Source organism: Cydia pomonella, chromosome 10 (assembly GCF_033807575.1).
Source record: "Cydia pomonella isolate Wapato2018A chromosome 10, ilCydPomo1, whole genome shotgun sequence".
Taxonomy (NCBI): Eukaryota; Metazoa; Arthropoda; class Insecta; order Lepidoptera; family Tortricidae; genus Cydia; species Cydia pomonella.
Window position 1 is genome coordinate 9,553,400 of NC_084712.1, and position 23,616 is coordinate 9,577,015.

Here is a 23,616-nt window from a genome sequence, read left to right on the forward strand (position 1 = left end):
GATTCCAATGCCAATGATTATTTTCCTAACTTGTCCGCATTCTTATATCGGCAAATTCTTATACTGTCCATTTTCCTCACAGAACTATTTTCCTATTATGGTGGACTGCTAACTCGTCAATATTCATACTCGTATGTAGTAGAGTGGCAAGGCGATATGGGAATGGTGACAAGTTAGCACTGTGGTCGATATAGGAATGGTGACCAAGTCGTCCTGAGCAGTTAACCTGAGCCATAGGTTGGGATGTACTAGCGAAATGCGTCTGACCCGTTATTATTATTATTAAGCCTTTATTTTCATCCTTAATCTACCTTAACTAATACATAATAAATGGAAATAAATATCTAGCAATTTTATTAAAGGTAATTAAGGCCCCTGTCGGGTAAAGGCCTCCTCCAACAGTTTCCAAGTTGACCTTGAACGAGCTTTCTGTATTCAATCTTCTCCGCCACTTTTTAGGGTTTCGTAGCCAAATGGCAAAAAACGGAACCCTTATAGATTCGTCATGTCCGTCTGTCTGTCCGATTCTGTCACAGCCACTTTTTTCCGAAAATATAAAAGCTATACTGTTCAAACTTGGTAAGTAGATGTATTCTATGAACCGCATTATGATGTTTACACAAAAATAGAAAAAAAAACAATAAATTTTGGGAGTTCCCCATACTTAGAACTGAAACTCAAAAAATCTTTTTTCATCAAACCCATACGTGTGGGGTATCTATGGATAGGTCTTTAAAAATGATATTGAGGTTTCTAATATCATTTTTTTCTAAACTGAATAGTTTGCGCAAGAGACACTTCCAAAGTGGTAAAAAGTGTGTCCCCCCCCCCGTAACTTCTAAAATAACAGAATGAAAAATCTAAAAAATATATATGATATACATTGCCATGCAAACTTCCACCGAAAATTGGTTCGAACGAGATCTAGTAAGTAGTTTTTTTTTAATACGTCATAAAAATTAAAAAAAAAAATTTTTCATCAAACCCATACGTGTGGGGTATCTAGGGATAGGTCTTCAAAAATGATATTTAGGTTTCTAATATCATTTTTTTCTAAACTGAATAGTTTGCGCGAGAGACACTTCCAAAGTGAAAAAATGTGTGTCCCCCCCCCTGTAACTTCTAAAATAACAGAATGAAAAATCTAAAAAAAATATATGATATATATTACCATGCAAACTTCCAACGAAAATTGGTTTGAACCAGATCTACTAGTAGTTTTTTTTAATACGTCATAAATGGTACGGAACCCTTCATGGGCGAGTCCGACTCGCACTTGGCCGCTTTTTTAACATCTGACTCGTTAGCGAATCTTACCTATGAGTAAATCTATCACATATCTCAGGCGGTTGGTAAAGATGAGCGATTTTTTAGCAGACGGTAGCAGTTTTGAGACTAAGTAAATCTAGTTTTTTTTTTTTTGCTTGCAGCAAAGTCTTTAACCACGCTGTAATTTAACCAGTTCGTCGCTGTCCGTAATAATTAATAACCTTTACCAACATAGCAGCATCAGCATCCAGGTATGTTGTAGTTATAGTATGAGGTAGCTACCGCGTGTGAATTAGCTTTTACAAGCTTTAACCCTTTCCCAGGCGCACCAATCTACAAGGCTTTCCCAAAAAAGCCAAATATATTCCAATTAAACCAGCTTTGATGATTCATTTGAAGACAAGTAACATTTCCTGAAAGTGTAATCTAATTTGAACCTTAAATCGGAATGCTAAAGTTGAAATTCTAATGGCGCGTATGTGGTCGATAAATCGTACTATGCCTGGAAAAGGGTTAACTTGCTATGTACCTATGTATGTTTGTACGGGTCTAATCTTGCAAGTTAAATTTTGATCCACTTCCCGACTCAATGAAGCTGAAAATTTGCAAACATATGTAAGTGAAAACAATGCAATATTATGGTACAGTCAGCGTCAAATAATTTTTAGCAACCAAAGTAGCCAAATAGTTCGGTACATCATATAGTATGGTATGGTTTACCGAACTATTTGGCCACTTTGACTGCTACAAAGTATTTGACGCTGACTGTACCATCATCATCAAGCAGTCAATCAAAGTTGTTGAAATGTTTGCCAAAAACTTATTGTCTGAGATTTGTTTGTATATTTGTATATGATGTTGTGGTGGATGAATCGAATAAAACAACCATATTTATTACAAATTTGTATTAATGTCGATTTACACGTGGCAATATAACCAATTAAATAATCTCGTACCTATAAATAAATATTAATTATTCTCAATTAATTATACAATAATTATAACTTTGACTCCAGTTGACACTTCTATACGTTGTGCGGTAAATAAGTACTGGAATAACTAGTATAAAAAATATAGACCATATGCTTAACAAAGTATTTACACAATCTACTTATCTATTGAAAAAAGATATAATCTACGAGAACTCTACTTTTATTCTGAAACAATGAAAATAAAAATAGTACTTAAACTATATAGTATTGCTTAATAATATACAAGTACATGTTATAAAGCTGAAGACTGTTTTAAGTGTTAAGGCGATAAAATTTTATTTGAAAGTTAGATTATTGTACAGTCAGCGTCAAATACTTTGTAGCAACCAAAGTAGCCAAATAGTTCGGTACACCATATATTTAGTATGGTGTACCGAACTATTTGGCCACTTTGACTGCTACAAAGTATTTGACGCTGACTGTACAAAGGGAAATACGGAACCATAAAAATATTACAAACTCTCCCGGTTGCAAGTTGCAAGACGGCTAAATCTAATCTTAGATGTAAGTGTAATAATAAAATACAGTAATAATGGTAACAGTAAAACAACTTTAAACTTATGAGTTCTTTTTGTATTATCAACAAAATAAGTATCCCTAGCACAAACAAGCCGCGAGTATTCCTAAGAAAACTAAATCGTGAGAGCAGTAGAAATCGACCTTATGTCTTTCTTTTTTAATGTCAAGTCAATAAAGTTCGTGTCATCGACTACGACGCGAAGATTTGTCAAATCTAACCTTAAATAACATGAGATTACGAGTCAAGGCATGCGTCTTCGCGAATGACACAATCTATACAATAGTTACAGCTAAAGTCTATTCTAGGAGTCATAGTCCATTCAACTGAAAACTTAGTTTATGTCATTACATACGTTTGTGGATATTTCATGACCTGTACCCCTAGTGTAAATTTATTCGTAAGCGAAACGTGACTTACGCGTTTGCGTTAAGTCTCATTTTGTATGGGATTTAGAAACAGCGTGCCAAGCGGGACGTTTTGGGAACTCAAAATCCCATACAAAATGACACTTAACGCAAACGCGTAACGTCACGTTTCGCTATCGAATAAATGTACACTAGGGGCTCTGTTCAGTGGAAGAGACAGAAGATGTCAACAATAATACAAGCCGACCTTAGGCTACTAAATACTTATACTTAATAAACCTTAAAAATAAGAGTAAAAATCTAGAGCAAACGCAAACGAATTGAGCAAATTTAGACGCACTATATACAGACCGATTGCTCTGTGCAATTTGGCACCGCTTAGGTACATAGGACTTCAGTTGAAATATACAAAATAACATTAAAATTATTGATAGAGATATTCTTAATTGAATAAGGTAGCTATAGTATTTTATGCAACAGTTGTATAAGAAGGGTCAAAAAAGGCGAGTGGCGTGAGTTACATTGTGAGCCGGAGCCGAAGGCGTAGGCGAACATTGTAAAGGAATACGCCACGAGAATTTTTTGACCTACTTATACAACGTTGCATACAATATTTTTCCTACGAGTCAACAAAAATAAATCTTAATTTAGGTAAACAAATTACAGCAAAAGTATATAGCCAAGCCGCGCGAGCATACCTTGTTACGCGCCCGGCCCGCCCCGGGCCGCGGCCGGCCGGTCGGCGACACCTCCTCGTAACTCATGAGGCCCTGGTACTTGCTAAGTTGCTACTTGCTAAATTAATTTTTTGGACAGTTTTTTCTCAATTTTGGCCACCGTAGCCTACGGAGACTAACAAGCAACGCTAAGCGGTCTTCGTAGTCTATGGGTGTTGCTATATTACGGGTGTCACAGGCGTGTTTCTGACTTATGAAGTAATTATTTTTACTATGCAACCAAATGAATATTTTGTAAGTTGGCATCAATGCACTTAGTTTAAAACCGTATTCGTTTTGGTTTTGTTAGGTTGGTAGCCATTAATCGCAGTAACGTTATAGCGTATAAAAGCACAAGAGCTTTTATGAGGAATAGACAATATAGACTTTTCTTGAAATCTTTTATGGATGTTCTTATATTCGTGTTAATGAATGCATAAATGACAGATAACAGTAGAGGAGTAGGAAAATATACTTGTATCGTATAAGTAGCAATGATAAAAGCAGGGCGTTGTTGATTGTGGAAAATGATGGTTTGACTTAGTATAAAGTTAAGCTAGGTACAAACGCGCCTTAAGAATTGAAAAGAGAAACTATATTTAGAAGTAATCTAATTGATGAAACATCTCTTTTCTAGCAGCTGCTTAAACGGCTGCCAGCAAGCGATCTAATGTAAATAAGAGCAACAATGTTTTGCTTTTCTAGGTCCTTAGACCTTGTAGATTGGATCATCGATGTTAAACAACATAAATTCAAGCGCAGGCAAAAAAGAATGGATCTGTAGGTACTTTAATGCGTGGTGGACGTGGCAATTAAGGCTTTATCGGTCATATTAGCATTTTAGTCTTAGTTATTAATCAAAAATATCTCTATCAATCAATGATTAACTACGAGCTAGATAAATAAGACTTATAAGTATCGTATAACACAGACTTTTGACGAATAAACACAAGTTTACAAGTATTGTGCGCTTGTTAGTAAATCGAGCCAGAGATCCCATCATGATTTTAGCAAGGCTAACCTTTTGAACGCTAAGAACAAAGTCGCCGTTACTAATCGTGCCCACAGCGCCACTAGCGTCAGTGACAACTGTTATGGCGTTATGGTGGACGCTGTCAAAATTACCCACTTTCAAGTAAGGTTTAGGGTTGTCGTTGAGATTCAAGATGGCGAAGACGTCTCGAGAATATTTTTTTGTGTTTTGCTCATTTATGTTGTTCAAAGTGTAGTATTGATAGCTTATTATGCAGTGAACTATCGTGGAAGTGTACAGTTAATGAAAAACTAATCTTGAAACGCGTTTAACCATGTTTTAATCAACATCCGGCAATCCATCGTGGCTTTTAGTAAAGTCCAGCTATCTCTTTACTAAAAGATTATATGATCTGTGCTAAAAGCAACTACCGAAAATCATCATAGATTTGATGGAAGCCATATTTTAAAAGAAGAAGAAGTAAGGTTTACATTAGCTACGTCCAGGAGTCGCAGTGTTAATGACGCAAAAGCGTTCAAAAGGTTAAGAAAAACGTATTATGCTATACCTAAAAGTTTCGTTGATAAATGCTTTAATAGCCAGCAGCATTCATTAGTTCATAAAATATAGGTATCGTTGGCCGCTGTTGATAGGTCACTAAGATTGCATCACTTTTGCACTTGCATAACTTTTTGGTACACGGTACACGTGATGGATGATAGTTTTACTTATAAAGCGATATCTGCAGCGATAAACGACAAAAATGCTTCATTTTAAGACAGGATCTTTGTCATAGTGTGTGTGTTAGTGTGGTGCGTCAATGGATACATAATTTGTCATCGCAGAATATTTTTTGAATTTACAGTTGCACTTTGTTCCTAATGTACGAGTAAGTACGTTACGATACGTACGATATGTTTCGACCGCGAGAGTACATGGGCAAAAACTTTTATATGAGTTAGCGTTATGAGAGGGAAGAATAGCTTTGCGGTCCTAACGAAATGACGGTACTTTTTCTATAAAGTTTCTATTTCGGGAGAAAACAGTTTCCACTAACTAAATCTTAACAGATCACTTTGATTTTGATGTCGATTGCTTCATATATAGGTTTCGCTTTAAAAAAAAAATTTTTTTTCACGTATTGCAAATTTTGAAAAAAAAAAAAGGAAAACGTATACCTAATCCTAGTTTTTCATGGTGTCAATAACATTCTAAAAAATTATGAAAAATGGAAAATATTTATAGAAGAAGAAAACGGATACGTGGTATACTTTCATCTTAAGGCTATTCGTCTTTTCTGTGGACATCATAAAATAAAAGGACATTAAAGGCTAATTTTATTCCCATACTTTTAAAAAAGAATTTTCCAACTTTTACATCTCAAAAATGTATGATTAACGCCTCATTAAAATGTACCCAAACCCACGGGAAAGTCGCCAGTTTTCTCGAACGTGTTAGACACTCATACCTATTTTATTTTCGATGATTATCAATTTCACCTAGTGGGCTCAACTCGTAAGATTCTAGTGAATATAAACCTACTATAAAGGTTATTCTACGATGACAGATTAAACGTGTATAATAGTTTAGTTATGTGTAGTTAGTAACGTTATATGTACAGTCATAAAGCTATCGGGTTTAGTTTGGTATGATATGTATTGTACAGATTACTCTAATTCATGAGTATAACAATAATTCTTGTACATTTAATGATAGTTTATAGGTATATTGCCATTTTTACCGTGACATCACAAAACCATAACCTGTAAGGCACTGTAAAGGTATTACGAGTAAAAATATATTTCCCCTCTGTTCCCTGAAATGGCGAATCTGAGAAATAGAGTAAAACTTGTAATAAACAAGATCACCGTACAATTTTTTTTTACAAAATGTAGTTGTTTGGCCTTTTCTTTACACAATTATTTGCAGTAGGTATCAAAGATGGATTAATAAACCGTATTTTTTTAGGAATAACAGGCCTCGGCACGTCACGTAGATACAATCACAATAATAAGTCACGTCACGATCCAAAAAGAGCAATTGGGCCTGGGTTATTTCGAGTAAAAAAAATCCCCAACAAAATTAGGTATTCATACTGTTAATTGACAGAGGAAAAATATGGTAAACAACAATGTATATAAACTTGTTTATATGTCTAAGAATTATTAAACGAGTATTTCAAAAGACATTTAAAAGTTAAAATTTAAACTATGTAGGTAGTTACTAAAATAAGTACAACATTAAAAATATACTTTTACCCTGTCGCGAATTTGAAATTCTTTCAATTTTTAAATAGTATTGTGAACCAAATGAATACGATTTTAGTACTGGAGTCGTTATAATTATCAATATTACAACTTATTTTTTGTCAGATCTAACTTTTCACAATTCGGCTGTTATTTACAACTTTAAGTTACCGCGAAGAGAATTACATAAATTAACGATATAGGTAAATATTGCGCCTCGAATACCTAGGTAATTCATAGGTTTAATTTTAGTTTCGTCATGATATATATTGTAAAAATAAATGATTTAATAAGCCAAATAGAAATTTCGAGACACAAAATTTAAACCGTACCCTCTTTTGTAGAGATTTCTGATGGATACCGAAATTTATCAGAAACTCTATAAGACACGTAAATGCCGAATTTAATATTAATTAAATAACGAAATTAAAGGATACCTTGTAAGAAGGTATAGAAAATGTTATAGATATTTAATCGATCCCAACACCGGGTGATAATCGTTAATCGTATACACCAATCGAAAAGTATATCTTATATTCCCCTTTTGACTGAAATCATCTACGCAGCATACAAAATATATATAGGAAAACTAGGATTCCATAATGAAAAGTCGTCAGTATAAAGCGACCACTCACTAACGCATTTGTTACAACACTTGAAAACCTCATCTTATTACCGTACTAAAATAATATTAAGATACCTGATTCTGACACACATCAAGTTTTACTTCAATGTTCATCACATATTATGTCGTCTTGTGGCGTCAACGCAACGAACAATAAACTTGTGCTCGTGTTGTGCTACTGGTTCTCGCTACACGGATTCTCTGTGGGAATGAGATTGGCTGGAGTCGCTAGTGGTGCTGGGCAGCGAGTCGTGTTGCTCGCCGCCGGCCTGGCGGCTCTCGTCGCACACGGCGATGAACTGCTCGGCGTATGCCCTGGAAAAATAAATAGAGAATTTAATAACTGCATATGTAATGTAACTTTTCCTTAACCTACACAAAAAATAGTACAGCTGATTGTCTTATTCTCTCAAAGCCCAGGAAACATATTAAGGTGAGGTCCACAAGTCCAGATGGTCTTGCTTGCAACAGTACACTCACCTATCGAGCCCGGTGTATGTTCTCTTTAGTTGCTCGTCGGAGACGCGGTCGCGCTCAGCTCGTCTCTTGCGATGAATGCGCTCGAGTGAGCGAGTCAGCTGGCTGTCTCGGTCTCGCTCACGCCGCCTGCGCTCGCGCGGGTCGCGAGGCGAGCGTCGTCGTCGGAGTCGCTGGAATAAGTTATTGAACATTATTATAGTCATATCAGCCGAAAGACGTCTACTGCTCTTCCCAAGGATCTCATCATTCATCAACGATCGGTCAGGCGCTGACTATCCAGTCGTTTCCAGCGCTTTCAAATAAAACGTCGATCTGCAATGTCAATGACTCAACTACTTCCCTAGATAGTAGATACTAACTAGCGTGGAGCACTTGCGGCTTCCATAGTTGAAGAGTTTAAAGACGTAGTCTACCTACCGCGTCGTGTACAGGGTAGAAGAGCGGCGCGGCAGCGTAAGGTGCGGGAGGAAGTGGTAATGTGGCGTAGCGCGGAGGCACCATCACGCTCACTGGCATGCGGCCCAGCTGTGGACAGAGACAATGATGGTTAATAAACGGTATTCATTGAAAACAGCCTCATAGCGAAATATATTTTTTGGTAATTGTAAGAGTCTATCTATGTCTACCTACATATGTGTATAGATTTTTATAAAGTCAATTGTCGAAGTTTATGTACATAATACATATATATATCCGGAGGTCGCGGGTTCAAACCTCGGCTCGTACCAATGAGTTTTTCGGAACTTATGTACGAAATGTTATTTGATATTTACCAGTCGCTTTTCGGTGAAGGAAAATATCGTGAGGAAACCGGACTAATCCCAACAAGGCCTAGTACCCTCTGGGTTGGAAGGTCAGATGGCAGTCGCTTTCGTAAAAACTAGTGCCTACGCCAAATCTTGGGATTAGTTGTCAAAGCGGACCCCAGGCTCCCTTGAGCCGTGGCAATATGCCGGGACAACGCTAGGAAGAAAGAAAGACATATATATAATCTATAATGAACATAAATTTTTCCGTTGTTCTGAAATGATATGAGAAACCAAAGTGGTATTGCCCATTAAGCTTCAAAATACTGCGTAAAAGCATCTAGAACAATGATCTGATAATTCTGACAGTAATTTTAGCGACAGGGGGCGGCCAAAACCATTGTTAAAGTCTAGCTAATTAAAGTACACATTCACTTTCAAGATATTCGGCTGAGAAGCGTGTCTGTGTGTCAGTAGGAAGTGCCCTCCATTCAAATGTGCCTGACGAGCATGTTAAGTTCTTCCTATGGAGATTAGGCTCTGCCACTGCCAGGCTTCATATGTAAATAAGTCTCCCTCGAAGAGGTCACTTTAGTTCAAAGAAGGCACCACCATAACGTTAGGCATTAAGAATAGAACTTAGACGGAATTTGAAATTGCTTTTTCGTTTAGAGTTTAGAAGGGATGTTTGTTTACATTAATAGACTTAGCCCGTGATAACGTATTTATTATAAGTCTGTTTTGTTCTTCTATAATTAAGCAAAGAGATGCGGCACGAATATTTGGCCAATTCCGTCAATAGTTGATAGGGGAACGTCGCGTCGCTTTGTACAGATATTCAAGATAAAAGCAAAAATCTGAAAAAAGATACATTCAGATACAGAGAGAGGTGACCCCCCCCTGCATACAATCAGTCTATGCAGGGGGGGGGGGGGCTTCACCTCTCTCTGCATCTGACTGTACCTTCAACTCCCCATACAACCTCAGCACAGCCTGGGGGTTGTTTAGCATGGTCCCTCGAGGACTTTTAGTATGTTCATCGTTCTAAATACCCTAATGCACATGTACCTATATTTCGGAATTGTCCAATGGCTAGGGATAGGGACAGAATGTATTCATGAAAATTTGTTAAATAAAAATGTCGCGTAAAAGCGGTATGATAAGTTATGCTAGGCCATGTCTAGACGAATCTATTTGGAACATGACACTTAACCAGTCGGCTCTGACATTACTATATCGTGACCGTTGCCGTAACTAGGCAATTTGCAGGCACAACACAACTATTGGGAATGTAGGATTTCGCCAATCTCACACGCATGGTTTTTGTTTAAGTTTGCCGCAAGTTTGTTGTTTACGAAACGCAAATTGTAGTTATTTCAATATTTAGAATGCTGGTAATTGGTCAATAAGTGCTTACGCAGATGTAGCAGGGCTCCCCAACCTTTCATTTGGTCAATAGTTGGAAGACGAATATTTCATCTAGGTCTCCTTTTAAGAGATGAGAGTAAGAGTTTATAATTTCCTAATACATACTTTTAAGCTCCTCTTGCTGTCGCTGCACTGCCAACCCCTTATTTACAGGCAAAACGGCTTAACAAATCAAAGGAATTTTCAATTTTAAATCGGCTTAATAGTTAATTAGTTTTCAATTTTAATTTTAAATCGGCCTAAGTAGTTCATTTTAGATTCCATCAACATCCAATAGCCTTTACGCCATGGCGGGTGCTGTCTCTGGGTGTGTCCCCTGACACGGACAAAGACAGCATCCGCTCGGTTTACCCCTCATTCAAGTGCCAAAAGGGTCTCTACGTCTTGGCTTCGGTTCCGCGCACGCCTCCCAAAGGTCGGGAACACTTTTGTTCCGTGATGGGTAATACATAAAAATATAACGAAGGGGTGGTTAATATACATCAAATGACGTAAAATTATTTTGTTTAGTGTGAATATCCAGAGAAAAAAATGGGGACTACGTTTGTATGGAGAAGCGGTTATGTGATTTCGATCCCTTTCCTCTTAATCATGACATGGCATATCTGTTAGCTTCTACTTTCTTCATTTTAAATCGCATGTCATCGGAACTCCCGATGTCTCTCCAATTTAACTCATAGGTCGTTAGATCAAGTCGTGCCGGCGGTCATCGATTTCTATTTGATCTTAACATTATCATTATTTTAACATACCATCCGTATTTGAAACCATTGCATCCTACAGTGAGCTGTCAACCAATGGATGACAGCTGATTTATGCCCACTTTACAATTTCAAGGAGATCGCATTATGCCGGCTAGGGAGGGGACACGTCCGTAACTTCTGTCACTAGTGATGCGCCGTGTTATGCTAATACTGCTGTGTCACTTTAATTTGCTGCATAAATTGGAATGGCTAAAGTTCCGGGTTGTTCGTTTAAATGTTTGTTTGAATTTCAGTAGTTGTGTAACTGTCGCATAACAGTATTGTTAAAGCATTAATGCTATTCATGTTAATAATCATAAAAGGTAATTATTAAAGTTTCATAACTTTCACCGTAACAATGGTCAGGGTATGCAATCTTACAATAGGTACATAGTGTTTTTGTAGAGTCAGAATAAAAGCTACAAATCAACAATGGTTTAATGTAAAGTTACTAAACGGAGTCGGTGAGTACGAAACTGTCAGAATTGACAGACAGACGACAGTTCATTCGTTGTTTTGTGGACCTCCCATGATTAGCTCTGGGTGCCGAAATTTCTCGTCAACCAGAATCAATAATAATTTCTAAAGTCAAAAAATAAACAGGTAATAAGTATTTGACGATGTTGCTTTGTGCGTTGAAATATGGTGAGTTTTTAAAGTTTAGTATTTCGCCAAAAACTATGTAGATGGTTTTATGCAGTATCAGATGTAAATTAAATATACCTTCGCACTCTTCGCAACCCTCTAATTACTTAATTATGAGTAATGATGACCCCAAGACAAAAATCTTTACCTAACCTATACCTCTCATGTCCATATAGAGTAAAATGTTTGTAGACATTTTTTGGGAATTAGACACATTAATTTATTTAGGGATATAACATTCAAGTAAAAAAAATACGGTGTAAACATTTTTCTCCGTACAAAGCTTTGTTGATGGAGCTCTTATGGAATCACTTCGGTCTTGCAAATCGCATAAATGCGTTTTTTTAATTAAGCCCAACCAAAAGATACTTGAAGGAATTGTCATAAGGACCATCATTAGATGCGAGAGGTATAAGCTATTTCCAACCATAGCTATATTATATTATTATTATAGCTATTGCCACTCAGTTTAAAGGGGCCCACTGATTAACGGTATCGGTCTGTCAGTTGTTCGGAACTGTGAACTTTTTGTTTTCACTGACAGGCTGATACCGTCCGGCGGACTGTTAATCAGTGGGCCCCTTTAGGCTACGCATACTCGTAGATGCAGTGTGAAAGATTTTGAAAGTTGTCATACAAATTTTACTGTCACTGCGGTATTTGATCAAATCCCGTATACGGCGGTATACGGCAAGAATTAACGCCGTGTGAACCTAGCTTTAGAGGATTTGGTCATCGGCGTTTAATGAACTATGCAGTGTCTAAAGAGGTTGGCCTTAACATTGCATCGCACAACCACATTCTCTTTAAGATTATTATTTTGATCTAGCTGTATTTACAAAACAGATCAAATAACGATTAACCTTCACGGGAAAGGTTAGACAAATATTGCCAAACGAGAGATAACAATGATTCTAGAATTATAAAGGCGATTAGTATTAGAAAACGAGAACACAAGCTTAGTTCTTTGTTTTAGTTTGAATGTGATATGACCTTTGATTGATTGATTGATTGATATAGGTAATATAGTCCTAGGTAGTTACGAGCTTTGAGACTTGTTCAAGATTGTAACAGCCAAAAAAAATATTAGAAAAGTTCTTAATGTCATTTATGTCATTATACTGTCTCATATGCGTCGCCAAAGGGGGATGGGAAATGCAGCTAACATTAAAGACTGAATGTTTTAGCCTAAGGAAACCATTAAACATATTTTATCCATTATTCTTAGATTTTTCTGTCCGGAAAAACCCTACCTAATTGTGATATGGCGACTTTGACCACTGTTCAAGTTTTACTTATTTGTCAATTTTTCGATACAACTCACTTGTCGCAAATAGAGTTTGGCGTTTCTTTTGTTTTTATTTAATGAGGCAATAATTTCAACACGGAAACCTAACTAGTAAGTTATGTGTCTGAAGACATTGACGGTCAAGTAAGTTACCGGCCTGAAAAGTCAAATGTTGACTTTGCGCAACGAGATGCGCAATGTTTTGGCATTGCATAACCGAAGTTTATCTAGTTCTAATGGCATGTACCTGCGCCGGCTCTCGAACGTTCGAGGCAGAACCGAACCGCCTTGATACGAATACGGGCGTTATTCAGCTAAATACCAAACCCGTTCGCGACATTAGGCCGGTTATATGGTGGTATAAGCGGGCTTAGACTTTTTAGGGTTCCGTAGCCAAATGGCAAAAAACGGAACCCTTATAGATTCGTCATGTCCGTCTGTCTGTCCGACTCTGTCACAGCCACTTTTTTCCGAAACTATAAGAGCTGTACTGTTCAAACTTAGTAAGTGGATGTATTCTATGAACCGCATTAAGATTTTCACACAAAAATAGAAAAAAAAAACAATAAATTTTGGGGGTTCCCCATACTTAGAACTGAAACTCAAAAAATCTTTTTTCATCAAACCCATACGTGTGGGGTATCTATGGATAGGTCTTTAAAAATGATATTGAGGTTTCTAATATCATTTTTTTCTAAAATGAATAGTTTGCGCGAGAGACACTTCCAAAGTGGTAAAATGTGTGACCCCCCCCCCGTAACTTCTAAAATAACAGAATGTAAAATCTATAAAAAATATATGATATACATTGCCATGTAAACTTCCACCAAAAATTGGTTTGAACGAGATCTAGTAAGTAGTTTTTTTTTAATACGTCATGAAATTAAAAAAAAAAAATTTTTTTCAACATACCCATACATGTGGGGTATCTGGATAGGTATTCAAAAATGATATTAAGGTTTCTAATATAATTTTTTTCTAAACTGAATAGTTTGCGCGAGAGAACCTCCCAAAGTGAAAAAAAGTGTGTCCCCCCCCCTGTAACTTCTAAAATAACAGAATGAAAAATCTAAAAAAAAATTATGATATACATTACGATGCAAACTTCTAACGAAAATTGGTTTGAACGAGATCTAGTGAGTAGTTTTTTTTAATACGTCATAAAATTTAAAAAAAATTTTTTTTCGTCAAACCCATTCATGTGGGGTATCTATGGATAGGTCTTCAAAAATGATATTTAGGTTCCTAATATAATTTTTTTCTAAAGTGAATAGTTTGCGCGAGAGACACTACCAAAGTGGTAAAATGTGTGTCCAAAGTGGTAAAATGTTGAACGAGATCTAGCAGTTTAAGTAGTTTTTTTTAATGCGTCATAAAGGAACCCTTCTTGGGCGAGTCCGACTCGCACTTGGCCGCTTTTTTATTTTATGCTTAAAATAAACAAACAACAAAAGGTAGCTCATCGTCAATTAGGTAGCTGATCTTACCATACCCGTCTGATTTCAGGTATTTACTTTACAAACCGTACAATGTATTTCTCGATGAAAATGATTGTTAGTGACAAATGCGAATGCGAGGTATTTTTTGTTTTCAACACAAATAGGGTCATGACTTTTACATACTATTTGATTTTATGTTGTTAACTATAATATTTTACTCAATTCCAAGAAATATCGATATAACTTCCTTACTCGACTGCTTGTGTTTACCAACTCACCCGAAAGAATTTTCCGCTTCCGTTATTTTCCTAGCCACGCCTACGGCACTTATGCTGTGGTGGTCTGGCTTAGAATTGTACTTTATGCCCGGTTCACATCTACTCCAGTAAGCATTCTAGTCCAGTGACTGGAATGATGGTCTACTTTTGATTCCAGCTCGCCCAATCCAGCGCCACTGGAATAACGTAGACCGTTAATCCAGTGCTGGATTAAACGTTAAATAGTGAAAAGGTCTTGTTTTTTTGGTAACATTCTCTAAAAATTCATTGGATGAGAAAAATGACTGGAATTAATGTAAACGATTCGATCCAGTTCAGTGCTGGATTCGATCACTGGACTGGAATGTTAGTGGAATAGATGTGATGGGGCATTAGAGCTACCTGCGTTATGATAATAGAAGCAATGGAATCGCTCCGCTTATCTCTATGTACCCTTGTTTGTATTAGAACTGTAGCAGCCTTGACGCAAGGCGGACCGCCGGAGACGCCCTACCCGGCCAGCAACAATGGGCACACCACAACAGTAAAAGGACACTGTACAACTTCTCCTGTACGGTTTATACGTCATTCCGATCCTGGGCTACAGGACTGCATTCACAACTCCGTAATCGTTCAATCAGGCTGTTTGTTCTTTGTTCGATTGACTAAACAGCTTAACTGGTTTTAAATCTTTGAATGCACAATTAAGGAAGTCAGTTTTTTTCTAGATATGTATGTAATTTAAAACGCCGGCTCCACTTTAGCTAATGAGAAATAATTTACCCTATTGATGGTTAACTATAGATACATACATGGCCACTTTAGCTCGTAGTTCCTATTAGCAGCAGAGTGGTTAGGGAAAATAAGTAAGACTTTATAATGAAAAGTTTAAGGATGCTAAGGATGCACCGTTTAAAAAATTATATAGGACCTTAACTACTCTTAATTATAGGTACGTATAATGTTTTTGGAATTCTCCTTTATTTAGTGCTTACGTCCGTTCCGCCGTTACGCTACGCCGTACGTTACGTGTTACGTGCGTTGCAAATAATATACCTTAATATTCTATTTAAGAAAGTAGATATTTTCAATAGTTAGTATAATACAGAAGTATGTCGATAATAACATGACAGTCAATGTGTGTGTGGCTTATAAGATCTAAATATCCGATAGATAAAAGGTTGCTTATACAAATTACTGCCTAATAAAAAACTGCTTTATTTAAGCCTGAGGTCATCGACCTGCCTGTCACTTGACCCTAAGGCTAAATTGTTCAAGCCTATAGCCAGTTCTAGACCGAGCCAGTTGTATATTGCATTTAAAAAGAATTTAAGCTTGATAAGTTGATAACGTATTTTTTATGCGTAATTCACGGAAAATATTGAACTCTGTTGACCGATGTTCTGAATGATTATTTTATTAGAACAGAGTCACTGGTGGGTTATCTTTATCTATTATACGGTCATGAAAATGCTCTTTGAATGGGACTAAAGCAGCAGCAAAAAAGAGTCAACTAATAGAAACTCAACGTAGCGCTTTCGTAGAATACTTTGCGTTATTCACGCATAATATTGAACTCAAATGTATATACTAGTTTTTTTTGCGTATAACAACACTCCGGCAATGTTTTTAAAGATTTTATAAGCCTTACCTGTAAAGTAAGTCGGTAATCTGGTATATTTATTTATTTGTGATTATCAAATGCTGCGTGATAATTTGACCATCTAATCTTTCTTCTGTCCGCATAAGCCTTGATCATGACTCATGACAATTACAAGCGGCCATCCAATTAGTAATCCCGTCTCGTTCCCTCCCATTGTCTCATCAGGAAAGCGACCCGCTTTCCGGCTGACCTTGTGCTCGTGCGCACATTTACTCGCAATTTTATTTCCCACATGGATAACAAACAAATTTCAACGTTATTCGAATGTGGATAGGGTTTATTTTTGGTGGCCTGCAGCTTGTATATTCTCAGATCTACAAAATAATTAATGCCTTATGAACGGCGATTATCGTAGTAACTTCTTTTTCGGTTACGTACTTAACTTTGAACCGTTTCTCTATCGCGTCAAAGTTCATGTTGGTACGCAACCGGTTATGAAAAGTGAAGTTAAAGTGTGTTTGGGTTATAATTGGGAGAAATTATGAATGTGTTAAAGATTTTCACGCGTTTTGAGCGAGCATGGTTATTTGCAGGTAATTTATTTCGTTGACAAACATGGTTAAAAGCAGTTTCGATGGGAATGAGGGAAAATGGTGTAGATATCTCCGTTAAGAGGATCAGTAGATACTCTTCTTCTCAATTACGAGACCATAGGGGTCACAATCATAATAAGTTTGCTAAATAAATTAATATATTATGCAATTATACATATTTATATGGCGGTTATTAGTTATTATATGTGTTTTGAAAGTTATTTTTATTTTAGAATTCCTTTTTGACATCTACATTTGGACGTCCCACCGCTGGGCACAGGCTTCCTTTCATTTACAAAGTATATATTCTAGTGTAAAGTATAACTTGTTTTTAATAATTGACGTTAAATATCATTTAGTGGGATACTGACATAGTAAAATAGTAAGTTAATATTGTATAGAATTTTACAAAGTATTATAATTAACTGGCATTAAATCCGCCTTCAGTTCTTCATTTACAAATTAAGTAGGTAAACAAAGTAACGCTTGTATCAATAATTATTTTATATTAAATCGTTATAAATTACTTCATTGTTATAATATTTGACTCGTCGTACTCCTGCTAGCCTTATGATTAATTCACATAGCTTGGACAAAGCCTGCGTGGGGTTCGGTTCCCGGCATTAGCACACGAGGCGGGACAGCTGATTTATGAATGGCTCGATTTGACAGACACTTGACAGAGTCACATTTACATTTATTCCAACTGTACTCCCTTTACAAAATAAAATCACATCTTGTCGGAGTAGTTAGTTATCTACTTTAATATATACACGTAGGGTCGTGCAATGTCAGGTGCCCGATTCAGATTTTATTGTGTTGTTCTGAAACTGTTGTATCTGAATGCTATTTTTATCAGCTGACAGATCATATCATAACAGTTTCCGAACAATAATTTAAAACAAAACGTGCTGCAGGTCGATCAAACGTTTCTCAGGCAAACCAAAAGCTCCACAATACATTATTTTTGCATTAATATATATCTTTTAAGACGTAATAACATATTAATACGTACAAAACTTTTTGCTCAAATGAAACTCTTTTTTATAAATTCTTCAAAAAATATTGCAGAAAAATACATTTTAGTAACTACAAAATAGGGGATCCTGCTACGGCGTAGCGTAGGCGACGTAGCATTAAGCGTAGCGCCTACGATGCCCTTACAAATATTGTCATGCCGAATAAATATGCCAGTCAGTCCATTTATAAATTGACTTATAGTTTCTTCAATCCAGACCTTTAGTTTTAATACTTTTTTTTTGTTTCAATAAAGTATTGTAAGTGGCAGGTTTTAATGTATCCATAAGTACGTAGTGCGTAGGTATAGGTACTACATATATTCATGTCATGTAAAACAAAAAAAATAAAGACATACATCGGAAGAGTAATTTTATATTAATTCTGTTGTTTGCTTCCTATTTCTAATGGAAGTGTTACTTATCTTAGCTCCTTCATGTGAAGTATTTGATGTAGCCTAATAGTAATAATGAAGAATTTTATACTCGTAGACCTGCAATGGAATTGAATCGCATTACAAAAGTGGTAGCATTAAAAATATTTAACCATTATCAAATACTATCGTTTACACTGTTAACAAACAATTCCTAAACCTAATTGAAATAAGTTTTTGTCATAAGTTTAATTTTTGATACAAGCTTTTCTCGCTGACTGTACTTTTCTTTCCACAGGCAGCCACTATTCTAAAAACCACTATTCTGTTAGGATGTGTACTTTCACCACAGAGTTCCTATGGCCACCTCCTGTCTTCATCATCAGATCAGCTCGATGGTACCAAATTTGCATACATATGGATGTATGCAAATTTTCAGCTTCATTGGAAACCGGGAAGTGGGTCAAATTTAACATGCAAGATTTGACCCGCACAAACATACATAGGTACATTGCAAGTTAAATAAAAGCTTAAGCTTGGTACATAAGGTATACCAATCAATGGCCAAGTTGCTATTAATACCTAGATGATAGAAGTTCCGCGTCAAATAAAATGTGTGTGAATATTTATTATTATGCAAAATAACGAATGACTGATACCTGAAAGTGACGGTTGATAGAGGCTAGCTATTGTCTAAACCTTTCGTTTGACGTTTTTCTCCCGGGCTAATGTCCAATGCCAATAATGAATACGGTAATTAGTATTGAATATTGGTACAATGAGCTACTCATAGGAGATTTTATTTGTGATTATGTAGGCCTTCACACGTTATCGCACGAATACATTCACGCACGGAAACAGATCATCGTCATCAGATCGTATAAATAAAACTCGAATTCGCCTGATAATCTTGTTAAGCTATAAAATATTTGAAATTAATTGGATGTAGCCCCCTACTTTTCGTAAAATCATGTGGATTATATACATTCTGCCGATGGTAAAGGATGACGCACGCTAGACCGGGTCGGGTCCGGGCCGGAGCTTCCGGCGCTTCGTTTTCTATGGAAAGCACCACGTGATCACCGATCAGCCATAGAAAATGACGTGTTGGACGCCTCGGCCCGGGCCCGGGCCGGTCTAACGTGAGTTATCCTTATGTAATCTGTAAGCTAAATAGCAGTGACATGATAGATAGATAGATAGAAAATGACATGCTTAGGAAAGACTAAACAAAACAACAAGCTCTAAAAATCTGTCTCGTAAATTCATACTCAACAAAATAGAACTTTTGTGTCAATTAGGCAAGTGCAGACCATGGCAATGGGCTTAATTCTACGAAAATAAATTTATTGACCCACATTTCAAGCGTAATAAAAACTTAAAAAAGTGTATTTTATTGGAAAGTGAGTTCGCACGTTCCCAATGCACACTTGCGGTCTGCCGGCAATCGATTTATTGCCAGAAACCTAAAAATATCGAAAGACGACTTGGAATAACTCGAAGAACTGTTTAGCATAAAGGTACAATAAATTATTGTTAGAATCTATTAAGAGAGAAGTATACGTGATCGTTCAATCAAAAAGAAAAAACGTTTTTCCACTTCTGAGTATTTTCTATTCTCCATGATTTTTTAGGGTTCCGTACGCAAAGGGTAGAACGGGACCCTATTACTAAGACTCCGTCCGTCCGTCCGTCCGTCCGTCTGTCCGTCCGTCTGTCCGTCTGTCACCAGGCTGTATCTCATGAACCGTGATAGCTAGACAGTTGAAATTTTCACAGATGATATATTTCGTTGCCGCTATAACAACAAATAATAAAAAGTACGGAACCCTCGGTGGGCGAGTCCGACTCGCACTTGCCCGGTTTTTTAAAATATGTTATTGACACAGTGAAAAAGTAGGTTTATAGGTTTTCCTTTTTTTTTCAAAATTCGCAAATCAAAAACTTTTTATTTTAAGCGAAACCTATAAACCTAGAATATATTATGCTGAAGCGATCGACATCAAAATCAATGTGATTTGTTAAGATTTAGTTAGTGGAAAACGTGTCCTCCCGAAATGGAATTTCATAGAAAAAATACCGTTATTTCGCTAGGATCGCAAAAGTTATTTGTACAACAAGAGAGCAAAGTTTGATATTTCTTCGAGTGCTTGTTTTGAGTCCCGTGCAAGCGAAAGATTCTATAATAGATTCACGGGCGTAGCGAGTGAATCTAATTTAGAATCTTGAGCGTAGTAAGGGACTCATAAGCGCACGAGATGTAAATAACTTTGATCTCGTGTAGTACACAAATTTTTTCACGTCAGTCAGCCATCAAAAAATACAACCTGAAAAAATGTTATCCAGACGGACGTATCACTATTTCACTCATGTTTTTTGAAGGTATTCTAACAATTAACTATAATTGCCGCAATAAAACAAAACGAAAGAAATTACAATAAAATAATATGAAAATAATGAATTAACGAACATCAATTGACAGTTCAATCTATGGAAGGTAGAGTTAAGGAATAGAATCTCCATATACCAAAAAGTGTCCGACAAAAAACCATAAATAGGTGGCGCTACAATACCTAGAATAATTGAGAAAAAAAATCTAATCATAGACAGCGCACTTCACTCCGTTAATAACCCTAGGCGTTATTCGTTTTTCTTAGCTATTCTAGCGCTACTCTGGAGCGATTTGGAACTATTATTTATAGCTGACAGCTGGTCCCTTTTGCAACACTTCTGCTTATGGAGATTCTATTCCTTGCCTCTACCTTCCATAGTTCAATCGACAACTTTTTTTTTTTTGTAAAAAAAAACTTTGTGTGATCCGGTCCGAATTGCGGATACTACTATTTGTCAACTATAATAGAGATCGTTAAAAGTAGTTAAATAGAATTATTTACTGCGTAACAATTGCGTAAATTTGTATAAGTTCATTGTTTTGATTGTATAATAAAATACGTAAAATATGGTGTTTTTATTAAATTTTAAACTTTTATTTCATTAATTAATTATTACGAATGAAGACTCGTAGGGTGTTTTGGAACGATGCGGTCTGACTTATTTCGGGGGTCTATTATAAACCGACAGTATACCGTTGAATTACGTATGCACTTTTTTGTCTCTTTCTTTTTGCTAATGACGTGAAAGGGATAAAGACAATAGAATCCAAATATTTCGAACTTGTATTAGGCCCCGAACGTTGAAATGACATTCGAATATAAAGGTCACTCGAATAATATGTTATTTTGTCTCACTCGGTGAGCAAAATGCGATTTTGCTCACTGTTTTTAAGCAGCAAATTACCCTTGTTCGAGCTGCTGACGTGAAAAAGCTATTCTTCCCTCTTAAGAGTCGTCGATGTATATTCATGCAAAGAAAAAAGTGTTAATGCCATAGGAGTACAGGAAATCAAAGGGTTTTTATCTTTCTCGGCAAAATAAGTACAAAAGTAAAACAATGAATTTAATCCGCATTTTTCGTTTGGTGCTGTATACATCCATTTAGATAACTCTTAATTTTGGTAAAATAAGGATCTCACTTGCAAATATAATAGCGGCTCTTAGAGTTAGACCAAGCCATGTTGGCAGCGATTTTGATAGCATAAACTGTGCAAGTGATAAGTACCTAAACGTCATAATTTCTTAAAATTTTGACGTTTATAATAACACTTGCAGTCTATGCTATCAAAATCGCTGCCAACTTAGCTTGGTCTCTCACTAGATGTCTGATTTCGAATGATTATTGCAAATCTTGAATTATACTGGGACCGTATTTACTTACTAGGTAATACCATGATTATAGCGGAACGTTACTATTTTAATAGCACACGCACTTGCAGATTTATCTTGATCTTACTCTAAATTTCTTGTGTGCCGGATCAAAATTGGTAAAATTACTTCCATATTTCGCGAAATTCGGTCCTATGTCCTATTAAGTGCATACCTACCTAATCCGACACTCTTACGTATTAATATACCTTTTTATTTGGAATTGATAATATATTCTTGCATGACTGTTTTCCTTTTAATTACTTGCATAATTGCAAGACGCAGTGGCATTGTGGCCACATGGATCGTGTAGCTATCCACTCTTGCGCAACACGTTCGTCCACAGTGTCCGGTTGCGTCGCTTTCTTCCCCCGACCTGTCAATTAGATAACACGACGCCGATCAAGTGTTAATTGTGACTTGTAACTATTTGTATGAAACGTTTCAGTAGGAAGTCGTGTCACACAAAGACGCGAGCCTTTACTCGTAATATAATGTTATCAAAGGTTAGATTTGACAAATTTGAACTATACGGTCTTCTAATTTACACCTTCAAGAACCCTCCGTATCAGCCCTTGGGGCTTATATATACCACCCTGTACGAACATATGTGCTGTAGGTACCTACGCCAATTAGATTTTGTGTTTTTTGCTCTTAGGGCCACTTGCACCATCTAGGGTTAGCCATTAGAGTTAATCGTTAACACGGGGTTAAATTCTACGGGTAACTCCGGGTTTAACCGGTTAACCCCGAGTTAGTGGCTGACCTTGTATTGCACAAGTGCCCTAACAAACGAAAATGAAATGGCTATGATTCCCCGTGACTATTAAAAAGAGGTTACTTATAAGCTAAAACGTAAGAAAAAACACTGCACAAGTGAAAAATAGTTATTTGTTTTACATGGCGGCAAAGTTGTTTAGGTAACCGCTCGGGCTTATATGCTACCCGAGCAAGCGAAAGATTTCAAAATTAAACCACGATGGCAGCGACTGTAAATGTATTTACAACACTTTATTTTATTTTTTATTGTTACAACACTTGTGACAACTTTATTAAAGAAATTCAAATTCACTCTTACGTCTGTTTCTGATTCAGACAAGTCGCTCGAGGCGGAAAGAAAGTTGTGAATTAAAGATACCTACAACCAGCTTGCGGTGACCGCTGACCGCACAACGTCACAAAACACAACCGGTTGATAATTCAATCACCTAAGCTAAGCTAACTCGCTCAGTTAAAGGCTCAGGCATACAAGATTAAGTGCACTCTCTGCATATGATTGTTATGGATCTAGAAGTTCAAGTTTCACTGTTTCGGAAAAAAATGGGCTTAGTCAAAGCGAGACTAATACAAGGCGAGCTCTTACCGCACAATCGCAAATTATTCGACATGTGCTAATGTAATGTGTTGCAAATAATATGCAACAAAATAGAAAGAGCTCAGTTTGGCGCATCTTCTCATAAAAGTCTAGAGAAATTAAGATTGTCATACTAATCTGTCATTTGCATAAGTTGCCAGTGAGGTGTTTGACAATAAAAGC

The 23,616-nt window shown here is 36.6% G+C and overlaps 1 protein-coding gene across 2 annotated transcripts in view; it reads right to left on the bottom strand.

Moving 5' to 3' along the window:
- Positions 1-2,145: 2,145 nt before the first annotated feature.
- The window catches only part of LOC133522045 (uncharacterized), a 91,746-nt gene continuing 70,275 nt past the window's right edge, over positions 2,146-23,616 (bottom strand). Inside the window, exons 5-7 of one of the 2 annotated variants that reach the window (XM_061857220.1) lie at positions 8,604-8,711; positions 8,187-8,356; positions 2,146-8,021 (exon numbers count right to left, since the gene is read on the bottom strand). In XM_061857220.1, coding sequence (XP_061713204.1) covers positions 7,895-8,021; positions 8,187-8,356; positions 8,604-8,711 — 405 coding nt within the window. In that variant the 3' untranslated portion in view covers positions 2,146-7,894. The remainder of the gene's footprint in view (positions 8,022-8,186; positions 8,357-8,603; positions 8,712-23,616) is intronic. The other variant, XM_061857219.1, reaches the window with a different exon arrangement.